The sequence below is a fragment of the Populus euphratica genome, unplaced genomic scaffold, assembly GCF_000495115.2.
Source record: "Populus euphratica unplaced genomic scaffold, PopEup_1.0 scaffold36.1, whole genome shotgun sequence".
NCBI lineage: Eukaryota > Viridiplantae > Streptophyta > Magnoliopsida > Malpighiales > Salicaceae > Populus > Populus euphratica.
This window is the reverse complement of record NW_011499908.1, coordinates 652,691-662,610: the sequence shown is the minus strand read 5'-3', so window position 1 is coordinate 662,610 and position 9,920 is coordinate 652,691. Positions and strand designations below refer to the sequence as shown.

General features: G+C 37.6%; 3 protein-coding genes across 4 annotated transcripts; 2 read left to right on the top strand and 1 right to left on the bottom strand.

The window, feature by feature from the left end:
• Positions 1-1,006: 1,006 nt before the first annotated feature.
• LOC105133625 (uncharacterized acetyltransferase At3g50280) lies at positions 1,007-2,800 on the top strand. Its single transcript, XM_011037700.1, has 2 exons — positions 1,007-2,626; positions 2,683-2,800. The coding sequence occupies exon 1, from the start codon at positions 1,116-1,118 to the stop codon at positions 2,580-2,582; it is 1,467 nt and encodes a 488-aa protein (XP_011036002.1). The 5' UTR covers positions 1,007-1,115; the 3' UTR covers positions 2,583-2,626; positions 2,683-2,800.
• Positions 2,801-3,590: 790 nt separating this feature from the next.
• On the top strand, positions 3,591-4,870 carry LOC105133624 (Fasciclin-like arabinogalactan family protein). 2 transcript variants are annotated; one of them, XM_011037698.1, is made up of 3 exons: positions 3,591-3,743; positions 3,781-3,844; positions 4,028-4,870. In XM_011037698.1, exon 3 carries the CDS (start codon positions 4,118-4,120, stop codon positions 4,712-4,714), a length of 597 nt encoding a protein of 198 aa, XP_011036000.1. In that variant the 5' UTR covers positions 3,591-3,743; positions 3,781-3,844; positions 4,028-4,117; the 3' UTR covers positions 4,715-4,870. The 2 variants fall into 2 exon arrangements, with proteins under 2 accessions (XP_011036000.1, XP_011035999.1); XM_011037697.1 differs by having other exon boundaries at positions 3,593-3,714; positions 3,760-3,844; positions 4,104-4,870.
• Positions 4,871-5,262: 392 nt separating this feature from the next.
• On the bottom strand, positions 5,263-9,733 carry LOC105133623 (26S proteasome non-ATPase regulatory subunit 7 homolog A-like). Its single transcript, XM_011037696.1, has 10 exons — positions 9,417-9,733; positions 8,635-8,727; positions 8,468-8,549; positions 8,177-8,273; positions 7,975-8,050; positions 7,637-7,695; positions 7,430-7,552; positions 6,446-6,503; positions 6,278-6,363; positions 5,263-5,539 (listed from the first exon to the last, which is right to left on the bottom strand). The coding sequence occupies exons 1-10, from the start codon at positions 9,601-9,603 to the stop codon at positions 5,468-5,470; spliced, it is 933 nt and encodes a 310-aa protein (XP_011035998.1). The 5' UTR covers positions 9,604-9,733; the 3' UTR covers positions 5,263-5,467.
• Between the last annotated feature and the right edge of the window lie 187 nt (positions 9,734-9,920).

Sequence of the window (9,920 nt, the reverse complement as noted above, 5' to 3'; positions counted from 1 at the left end):
ATCTACATTCGAATTAAAGGTATGCGCTCCCATGATGTTCTCCTACACGCAGAGAAATACTGAAATATTAAAAAAGAAAAAATTGATAAGACATTCTGCCTGTGCCTACCATTGAATTTAAAGAAGAGATTAATATACCCTTTTGTTATCCGAATATCGAATTTTGCTTATACTCGAGATAAGTATACACGTGGCATATGCATATGTAGCTATTATACATTTCTCAGTGGGCTGGAATTGAATATTTTTATGCTAGCTTACTAGGCATGTTATAATTAGCACTACTAATTAATTGAGGGAGCAAATTAATATATTACTCTGTATAGGTTCATTTGCTAATAATGTTCAAATCATGACAGACCAACTCTGACTAAATTCTACAGGTAGAATTATCAAGAATGAAAATTTTTTTGGATCCAATAAATTTTGGGTTATATATATAGTGAAAGGTAGCGCCTCTCCTATTACATTATTATAACTAAAAAATAAATAATTAATAATGCTCAGATTTTGTATATATTATAGGAAAAAACTACAAGATATATTAAATTAAAATTGTATGTGTTCATAAATTATTAATGATTAAGAAGTGCTTGGATGATAACATGTATACTCATCTTTAGTTAAAATCACTCATAAAATATTTGTAGTAATAAGCAATGGCACTGAATATATTGTTATATCTCCATTCCACTAGCTATGGTGTTTCAAAAGAGTTTTTGAACACCACACTACTTGCAAATATATATACATATATAAATATATTCACCCTCAGCTCACATTAGATAAATAATTTAAAAAGTTGAAAACCTTGACATCAAAATAAATCAGATTAATTATTTTAATTATTTTAATTGAACATCCTTCACATCCACTTTCAATCAAACTTAATAAATGATTAAAAAAATTAAATTAATAAATTACTTGACACTAACAAGCATACAACTTAGCGAGCAGGTGCATGAACCCAACCCCCAAAATTTCCTATATATAGATCACCCACTTCCTTCTCCATTCATCGCTCCTCACTCACTCGCAATCAAGCACAAAGCGAGGAGATCATCCAAGCAGCAATAGCAATCTGCTCTCCTCCAAAAAACAAAAACTTCACAAAAATGCCTTCTGCTACTTCTCGAACAATTGTCTCAAAATGCACCGTTTTCCCAGACCAAAAATCTACTCTACAAGATCTCAAGCTCTCCGTCTCTGACCTCCCTATGCTTTCGTGCCACTACATCCAAAAGGGTGGCCTTTTCACTAGCCCTCCAGCACTCTCCATCGATTCCTTAATCTCCCACCTCAAACAATCTCTCTCTCAAACTCTCTCTCACTTCCCTCCTCTGGCAGGTCGCTTCAACACGGACTTCAATGGCCACATCTACATTACCTGCAACGATGCAGGCGTAGATTTCATCCATGCCACCGCAACCGATATTTCCATCCAAGATATTCTCTATCCACTTCATGTACCTGATTGCATCAGGGGCTTTTTTGCTTTCGAGAGCACTGTTAGCTACCAAGGCCATTATAAACCAATCTTGGCTGTTCAGGTCACAGAGTTAGCTGATGGGGTTTTCATTGGTTGTTCAATGAATCATTCTGTTACTGATGGTACGTCATTTTGGAACTTCTTTAATACCTTCGCTGAAGTTTCGAGAGGAATCAAGAAAATATCAAGAAAGCCTGATTTCTCAAGAAACTCAATCTTGATTTCCGAAGCTGTACTTAAAGTTCCTCAAGGTGGCCCCCGAGTCACTTTTAATGAAAACGAGCCATTAAGTGAAAGGATTTTCAGTTTTAGCAGAGAAGCGATTTTGAAGCTGAAATCCAAAGTCAACAACAAGAAATGGAGTCAAAATTCAGATAACACTAATGTTGACGTTGTTGAATTAATGGGAAAACAAAGCAATGATACACTGTTTCAGATTCACAACAGCGGTAAGATGACTACAATTCTTGAAAACTGGTTCAAGAACGCAGTTTTCAAACCGCAAGAGACGGTGTCCAACCTTCAAACGGGGGAGATTTCGTCGTTTCAATCACTGTGTGCCCTTCTATGGCGTGCGGTGACACGTGCAAGGAAGTTGAATCCGTCGAAAACGACCACGTTTAGAATGGCTGTTAATTGCCGTCACCGTTTGAACCCCCAACTCGATCCGTTGTATTTTGGGAACGCAATTCAAAGCATACCCACATACGCGTCAGCTGAGGACGTGTTGTCTAGGGATCTACGCTGGTGTGCGGAGCAGCTGAATAAAAATGTCGCTGCCCACAACGACGGAACGGTACGTCGTTTCGTTCAGGACTGGGAAAGTAATCCGAGGTGTTTCCCGTTAGGGAACTTGGACGGTGCATCAATGACCATGGGTAGTTCACCAAGATTCCCAATGTACGATAATGATTTTGGGTGGGGTCGACCTTTGGCAGTGAGGAGTGGTAAGGCCAATAAGTTTGATGGTAAAATCTCTGCTTTTCCTGGGAAGGAAGGTAATGGAACCGTTGATCTTGAGGTTGTGTTGGCTCCTGAAACAATGGCTGGGATTGAGTCTGATCACGAGTTCATGCAGTTTGTGTCTAGTTAGTTATGTTTCAACGGTGGCGATTATCTGATTCCGTTGTCTGTTTCTTGATTTCGACCATTGTAATGTTGGTGGGGACATGGGCTTTTGAGGGGATCATGAGATGGGGGTTAAGAAGGTGGCCTATCTTTTGTAACTCTGTGACATACTTTTTTATCTGGTTTAATCCTATGTTATGTTAAGTTTTATTGAACATCTGAGAAAGGACAACCTTCAATACTTGTTTTATTAGGAAGTTAAGAGCATACGTTTTCTAATTAAATTGCCAAAAAACTGAAATAAATAATAATAAAAAAGAACGGAAAGATCTAGCAGCAACCCAGCACATTGGTCAGAAAATAAAAAAGAAGTTGGTCAGTTTATCTGCTACTAGAAGTTAGTGATTAAATCAGTGCATCGGATGTAAAATTAACTAATCGAGTGTGAAAAATAAAAGACGGATTGCCTTCAATGAATTGACTTTCTAATCGAGTGTGAAAAATAAAAGACGGATGGATTGCCTTCAATGAATTGACTTCGCAAAGGCACATTTCCAGTAGAGAAAAATTTAGGTTTTCGACAGTTTTCTCAACACTGTACTCGATACATTTAAAAAGCAACAATTTATGATTTTCAAAGCTATGATCTCTCAAACTCAACTCCAAATAGATCCTCGCTAGAAGCATATTATTGGCAACTGCCATTTATATGTTATGATATGTGGTTTTGTTCATCACAAAAAAAACAAAAAAACTTTCCGATAAGTGAAGAGCTTTGGCGATGTGAAGAAATTATCAAGATTTATACAGTCGAGCAACGCTTTCTCTTGAACATCAAATTCCGAGCTTGGACGCATAATATGAAATCAAATGGTTAAAAAGTTAAAAAAGAAACTAAACCTACCTTTCGTGATCGTGCTGATGTTATTCATCTTGGATGGATGATTGTAAGAATGTTATTTGTCCTCGAATAATTTTTACTGTCCGTTAATAGGCCTCTTGGATCTAGGCCCATTAGTGTGGGTTTGGGTGCAATTCCCGCACACCTTGCCTTTTTAAATTTCCTTCCAGATCCGCTGAATCGAACCCTAACCCTAGCTCCAACCTATAATTACTTCAATTGAGATGTGCGATGTTTAATTAATGGAACTTCGAAGGCAAGAGCCCCATACTCCCATAGTCAGCGTAATGGAACTTCGAAGGCAAGAGCCCCATAGTCAGCCGGGAAATTGGAATGTGATGTCCTGGCCGTTGCCAGTTGCCGGTTGCCACTAGCTTCTTTTGAAGGTAAATTTCCATCTTCTACAACTTCATTTGCAAATTCTTGAAAACACTTTCCTTTTTGCTGTGATTTCTTGAGTTTTTCTTGGGTTTAGTGTTTACTGTTCAGGCTGTGCTTAATTCCATAGTAAAGTATATCCTGAAGGCTTAAATAATCTAATATTAGGCACCGGCTTTTGTTGTTGAAAGAGATTTTTTCTGGTTTTTGGCATGGAGGGGGTTTTGCTTGCAACGCATGCTTAATGATGACTTGTTAGTGATGCAGTAACTGTTAAAGAAATGAGGAGAGGTTACTTTGTGAAGAACTTAATAGCTTTTGTAGGAGTGGTGATTTCTATCTGTTGCCTTTTGGTGATTATGGTATCAGTTCTCCAGCTTCCAGAGGTATCACTCAGAAATAATGTAACAGGCCCTAACAGAACCATTAGGATCAGGAAGGTTTACAAGGATGAAGAAATTGGGAGATTTGGTGAGATGATGCTTGAAATGTTGCCAGAAGATCTTGCTTTTACAGTCTTTGTCCCGTCGGAGAAAGCTTTCCATCGTGATCTAAGGCTACTGCTGAATGATAGTTTGGTAGCAGAGAAGAGGAATGATACATATGCTATAATTTCCCGCATACTGGGCTTCTCAGCTGTTCCTCAAACTCTTTCTTCAACTACAGTATCCTCTAGTAAAGAGGTCTTCTATGATTCCTTATCTGGGTTTACATTGTACATTTCAAAGGATTTAGATGGAATGCTGGTAGTTAATAGAATTCGATCAGAAAAGGTAGACCTCAGGAGAGGGCAGATTGTTGTACATATTATGGATGGGGTGATCATGGATGCGGAGTTTGAACAGGCAGTTCAGCCTGATTACACAGAAGAAGATTGATTAGAAACAAGGCATGTATCTTTCAAAAGACCGAGTTTTTGTTGTATCGCCAGGTTTTAACTTGTAAGGTGTAAATTGAACAAGATATATCTTTGTTTGGGGGATAACGCAGTTTTATCTATTTAAAGCCATGTCAAAAATCTGACTCTTTCATAATTCTTAGATCTATCAGCTTCGTGTCTTTGTTCGCCATACAAAGAGATCAAGCATCAGCTTCGTGTCTTTGTTCGCCATACAAAGAGATCAAGCATCGGTGCCGCCATCAATATGGTGCAACGTCCGTGCATTTTTAACCAGCAGAACGCCCTGGCTTCCAGGACCAGTAGTGCTAGCATACTAGAATGAACGCAAACCATTATTCCTATAGTTCCGTACAGTGGTATGCAGCATTGGTCAATTTTAAATTTGGCATTTGATGGCATAATGCCAACCCCTTGTAAAATTGCAATGCAAATCAGAGTACAAGATCGTCTAGGAACACGGCTAAAGAATCTAACGCCAAAGAATGACCATATGTTTATCACCAAGTTAGAATCTTGCAAATACCGTAGAGGACGCCAAAATGAATTTATTTAGTATTTCAATCACAAGAAAAACAACTTTGAGCAATGTTTTCCAGTAGAACCCCTAACAACTCCCCCATCTCTTGCACCAGAAACAAAAGATTATCTAAGGCTGATGAAATTCAGGCTGCAATTAATCTTATAGAGAACAGACAACCAAATAAAATCCAGGCTGATGAAATTCCCATGTCTAGCTTACGACAGCAGGAGGTACAGAAACGAGCTTTGAGTCTTCTGCTTTCTCATGTTCTTTGTTGAGCATCTAAGATTAGACCAACACGGAGAGTGAGAAAATTACTAATATAGGATGACAATTGAAAGTATTCAACATAAGTTACGATCCACGTGGAGTAACACATCTACATGCTGAATAAAACAGGCTAATGGAAATTGCTAGACAGCTATGTACATAGGGCAGAAACAAAGAAAAGAAGTGCATCAAGAATGGCCAGATGTTAAAGGCTCTAACACACATACATGAATAGGCTGAAGTGAACTTGGTTTAGTTTACCTAGAAAATGAATGGTAGAAGCAAATGGCAATAATGATTTTGGTATCTTTGCTGGTATGGATGGTTTTCAAAATCAACAACAGATACTTCGATGTGAAGTGATTTATGCCCCACACATTAACGTCAAAAGTTTCACAGGTTAAAAATGAGGTTCAAGTTGGTCACGAAGAAAGATATGCATGATATTCAGTAACTAAATAAGATTGTCCAAGTCATGAGAACAAATTTAAGATGCCCAAGTCATGATCGATTGTAAAGCTCCTAGGAATACTATCTGGATCTACTATCACTGATGTGAGCACATCCATTACAAGCATCATTTCCTTGAAAACATCATGTTACAAGTTCAAACAGACAAGGGCATCATAAATTACAAGTCCAGACAGCAATATTTGTATCTAATCTCAATTGGACCAAGATTTAGTGTTTTACACTAAAATGAGCAGCTTGTGTGAAGATTCAGAAAGGATAAAAAAAAGGTGATCTCACCTTGTTGTTGATCAAGTTGTGGAGAGCGACTACACTTCGGATGAGTGACGAAAGATAAATAACCAACATCATATCATTTGTTTTCACTGCACATAATGGAAATATGATAAAGCAGTGAATGGAAAATGAGAAACGAGACACAGAAATTTGCGCCTTTTCTTCATTTACCTGCAAAAGCCTTAATCAAGTCTGCCACGTTAAGGTTAGGAAGTAGGTTGAACACATCCTGGACAATGTAAAAAGGGAATTGATATAAGCTGGCATCACAGGAAGATTAGCAAACTGAGACAGTGCCCAAACATCAAAAAAATGGTGGGGGTGATGAAGGGAAGGGAACTAGTGAGATATATGTTCAACAGTCCAGAGCTTGTGAGGATTTGCTTTGAACACATGGGAGGATCAGGGGATTGTAGGTTTAAAACAATTTTGTTGAAAAACCTTTGACCATACCCCATGTCCATAATTTTAATTAGTGTGTTTGGTAATGCAAGTGCATTTGCAAAAGTGCGTTTGAACTCAAAAGGCATCAAATGGATGCTTTTTCATATGCTTTTTGATGTTTTAGACATCAGTATATCAAAAACCATTCAAAAGCACCTGAAAATATCAGAATTGATGCTTTTTCAGCCCAAGTACACTTTGAAAAGCACTTTTAAACACAAAGCAAACAAATTACCAAACACCATCTTAATATAGCATTGAGCATGAGCGGTGTGACCCATGCAGGTCCTTGCAAAACCATACAGAGGCAAATCATCACTCCATTTCAGCACCATCAGCACATTAGCAATGATTTGATATTCAAATTTAAGGAAAATAGGAAAGCCCATTTAAACCATTCTAAGGGTAATGAAAATTGAAGCCCGCCAGAATAAGCAAGTTAACACCAAAGAATTCCTACAGTCCACATTAATCAGCTTCTAAGAGAGCTCCTATCCAGAACAAACTATGTGAAACCTAATGAAATTTCAGAGAGATGATAATAGTTCAGGTAACTACATCTGAAATTAAGTTCAAGTTTATCACAATGATTGAAATGATGATTCAGTTACAGATTCAACTGATATCTTCATGCAGGACATGGCTCAATTAACAGAAAAAACATATTTAAGAGGGGCCAGACAAGGAAAATCTGGGAGATGCAAACTAAACCTGTAGATGGTACAGAATCTCATGGTTTAACGGGAGCTTTCCTTCAATGACGAGGTCAAGATAACCACGTATTTCTTTTAGTCGAGCATCCAACCCTTTCAGAGCTGTGAGTTTCCCAGTAACCTGAAAGTAGAAAATAAAAACTGAGTCCCTTCTACCGAAGTTAGAAAGTAAAAGGGTAAATCAAGCGCAGTCCAGCAACAAGACCTCAGTTGCAAGAGTACTAATTGTTGTGTCCTTCACATCCCTCAATAAGTGTTCTACACCTGTTAACACAAAAAAGAATTCAGAGTTCAAGACCAATTGTCATGTTATTCTGCCAGAAGTGTCCACTTTTATGCATACAATAGAAGCCAAGAATCAACTTCATTCTTTTCAGATCAAAGTTAGATTATAATAATGCTGGGAGAGGGAGAGGGAGAGGGAAAATCATAAAATAGCAGCTCCATCCGTTGAGTATTAGCTAAGGAAACTTCACTAAAAGCACCCAAAGCATAAATCAACTTTATTTTTAAACCAAAGAAAACTAGATTTCAGTGGCACACCAATTTCCTCGACTTCATGGGCAGCAATTTCTGATGGCACATGCACAAACACCTTCTGGCTTTTCTGGGTAGCATTCTGTAACCAACACACAACCATTATAAGTTCCTGGCATACGTGAATCCAGCATTACACCTATATAAACAACTTAATCAGAACAACTAACCAATTGATCATCAAGGTGTTAATAAGTTATGTACTTACCTCTTTCACCTCTTCGACAGCATAGTATGCTTTTGTGGGTATTCCCAACTCTACCAGTTGGACATCAATTATGACCATGACAGGATTTGGAGCATAACTGCGATGCCAGATTACACTGTGTGAATATAGGAGAAAGGGGGGAAAGTTTCACAAGTACTAATCCATCAAACTAGTCAATTTCCATCAGTGATCAGTTCACAGAGTTTGAAAGTTAGGCAGAACTACTTAATCATGATCACCACACAGGTTGAAAAGATAATTAACCTTCAAAATCATGGATGGTGTTCTTACTCGTTAAATAATCCGTGAATCTCCAGGTCATTTTCCCTTAGTTTTGGCCCTGTGCTGTACCAACCCACAACATGCTCCTTGGCTGAAAAAGGTAATTTGTCAATTTGATAAAACTAAAGGCACCAAAGAGAGAAATGCAAAGTAAGGTACCACGTTCCCAGCATTACCATTTATTCTTTTGAACATGGAAAACATTGATTCATGGTAATTATGGTCAAGAAACCAGATGCCTGGGTCCTTGTCATCTTCTTCAAATGGCACTGAAAAATTACAATTGAAATATCACATGACTAACTTAGCCAAATATGGCATCCAATCTAGAATCGTAACACCCTTCAAAACAAGGAGAGAAAAATAGCTGCAACAAGAAAAGGATGAGACTATAGCTATAGGCTGACAATAACTTCTCAAAAGAAAATCTTAAAGCATAGTATTAAAATCCAATTTGGAACATGCTAGTTCGACAAATATAACAATGATAGCTAGAATTGGGACATTGCTGAATCCCACGGAACAGTGCATTGGTATGAAAAAAATTACAACCCTCCACGCTGATTAAACACTGTTCTGAATATCTAAATTCTTAGCTAGTAAAAACCTATACGTTATAACTAATTGCCCTTAAAATAAAAATCAAATAAAAAATTTGAAGAACCCAATTAAAAATTTGACACGCAGCATACAGCAACATGAAAGCTAGTCTTCTATAAATAAACAAATGCTAGCTCAAAGAGCAGAATCAACAAACCCATTTCAAATTTTCATAGTTTGACAGCAAATAAAGCTCCCTCCAACTCTAAATTCCTTTACTCACATATCATAATAATAATAATAATAATAATAATAATAATGAAACTTAAGAGACTGAATTTAAATTTAAAATAAAAAATAAGGAGTTCAGAAGAGGACAGATCTAAGGGAGAAGCGGAAAGTTAAAAAGAAATTAAACCTGCGTAGCTGTTAGTGACATCAACAGTGCCCTTAAAACTGGAACCCAGCAAGACCCCAACAACACGTTTGCGAGTGTCCTTAGCTACTCTATTGTAGTTATCGACGATGCTGAGTAGAACTAGAGGATGCACTATCACTTTCTCGATCGGTCTCGCCGATATTTGTTGCGTTTTTATTACATCCATTCTTAGCTCAAGATTAGACGACTTAGACTCGGGCTAGGCCTTGGAGACTTCTATTCCCAGAATTCAATTTCTAAGTTCTTGCTTGTTCGCTAGGAAAGCTTTGTTTTATTTTTATTTTTTTTTCCGATTTGTTGATTTTGTTTTTAATTTATTTTCTTCTCCTCAATTCGGGGGGTTCCGTTTTACTTTTCAGTTTTAGGGTCGGGCTTACTTGACTTAACTGGCTGAGTCTAATTCAGTGAATTTGGTACTAAAAGGCCCATGATAGCCCGTTCTTAAATATTGGGCTTCCAATGGGCTTTAAGCCTGCTTGGATC

Excerpts from the sequence above, each read along its gene's own strand:
- LOC105133625 (XM_011037700.1), top strand. The coding sequence starts at position 1,116 with ATGCCTTCTGCTACTTCTCGAACAATTGTCTCAAAATGCACCGTTTTC.
- LOC105133623 (XM_011037696.1), bottom strand. The coding sequence starts at position 9,603 with ATGGATGTAATAAAAACGCAACAAATATCGGCGAGACCGATCGAGAAA. Across the intron at positions 6,504-7,429 it reads AGATTCTGTACCATCTACAG|GATGTGTTCAACCTACTTCC; the intron begins GTTTAGTTTGCA and ends TACATTGTCCAG. Across the intron at positions 5,540-6,277 it reads ACAACTTGATCAACAACAAG|ATGCTCAACAAAGAACATGA; the intron begins GTGAGATCACCT and ends GTCTAATCTTAG.
- LOC105133624 (XM_011037698.1), top strand. The coding sequence starts at position 4,118 with ATGAGGAGAGGTTACTTTGTGAAGAACTTAATAGCTTTTGTAGGAGTG.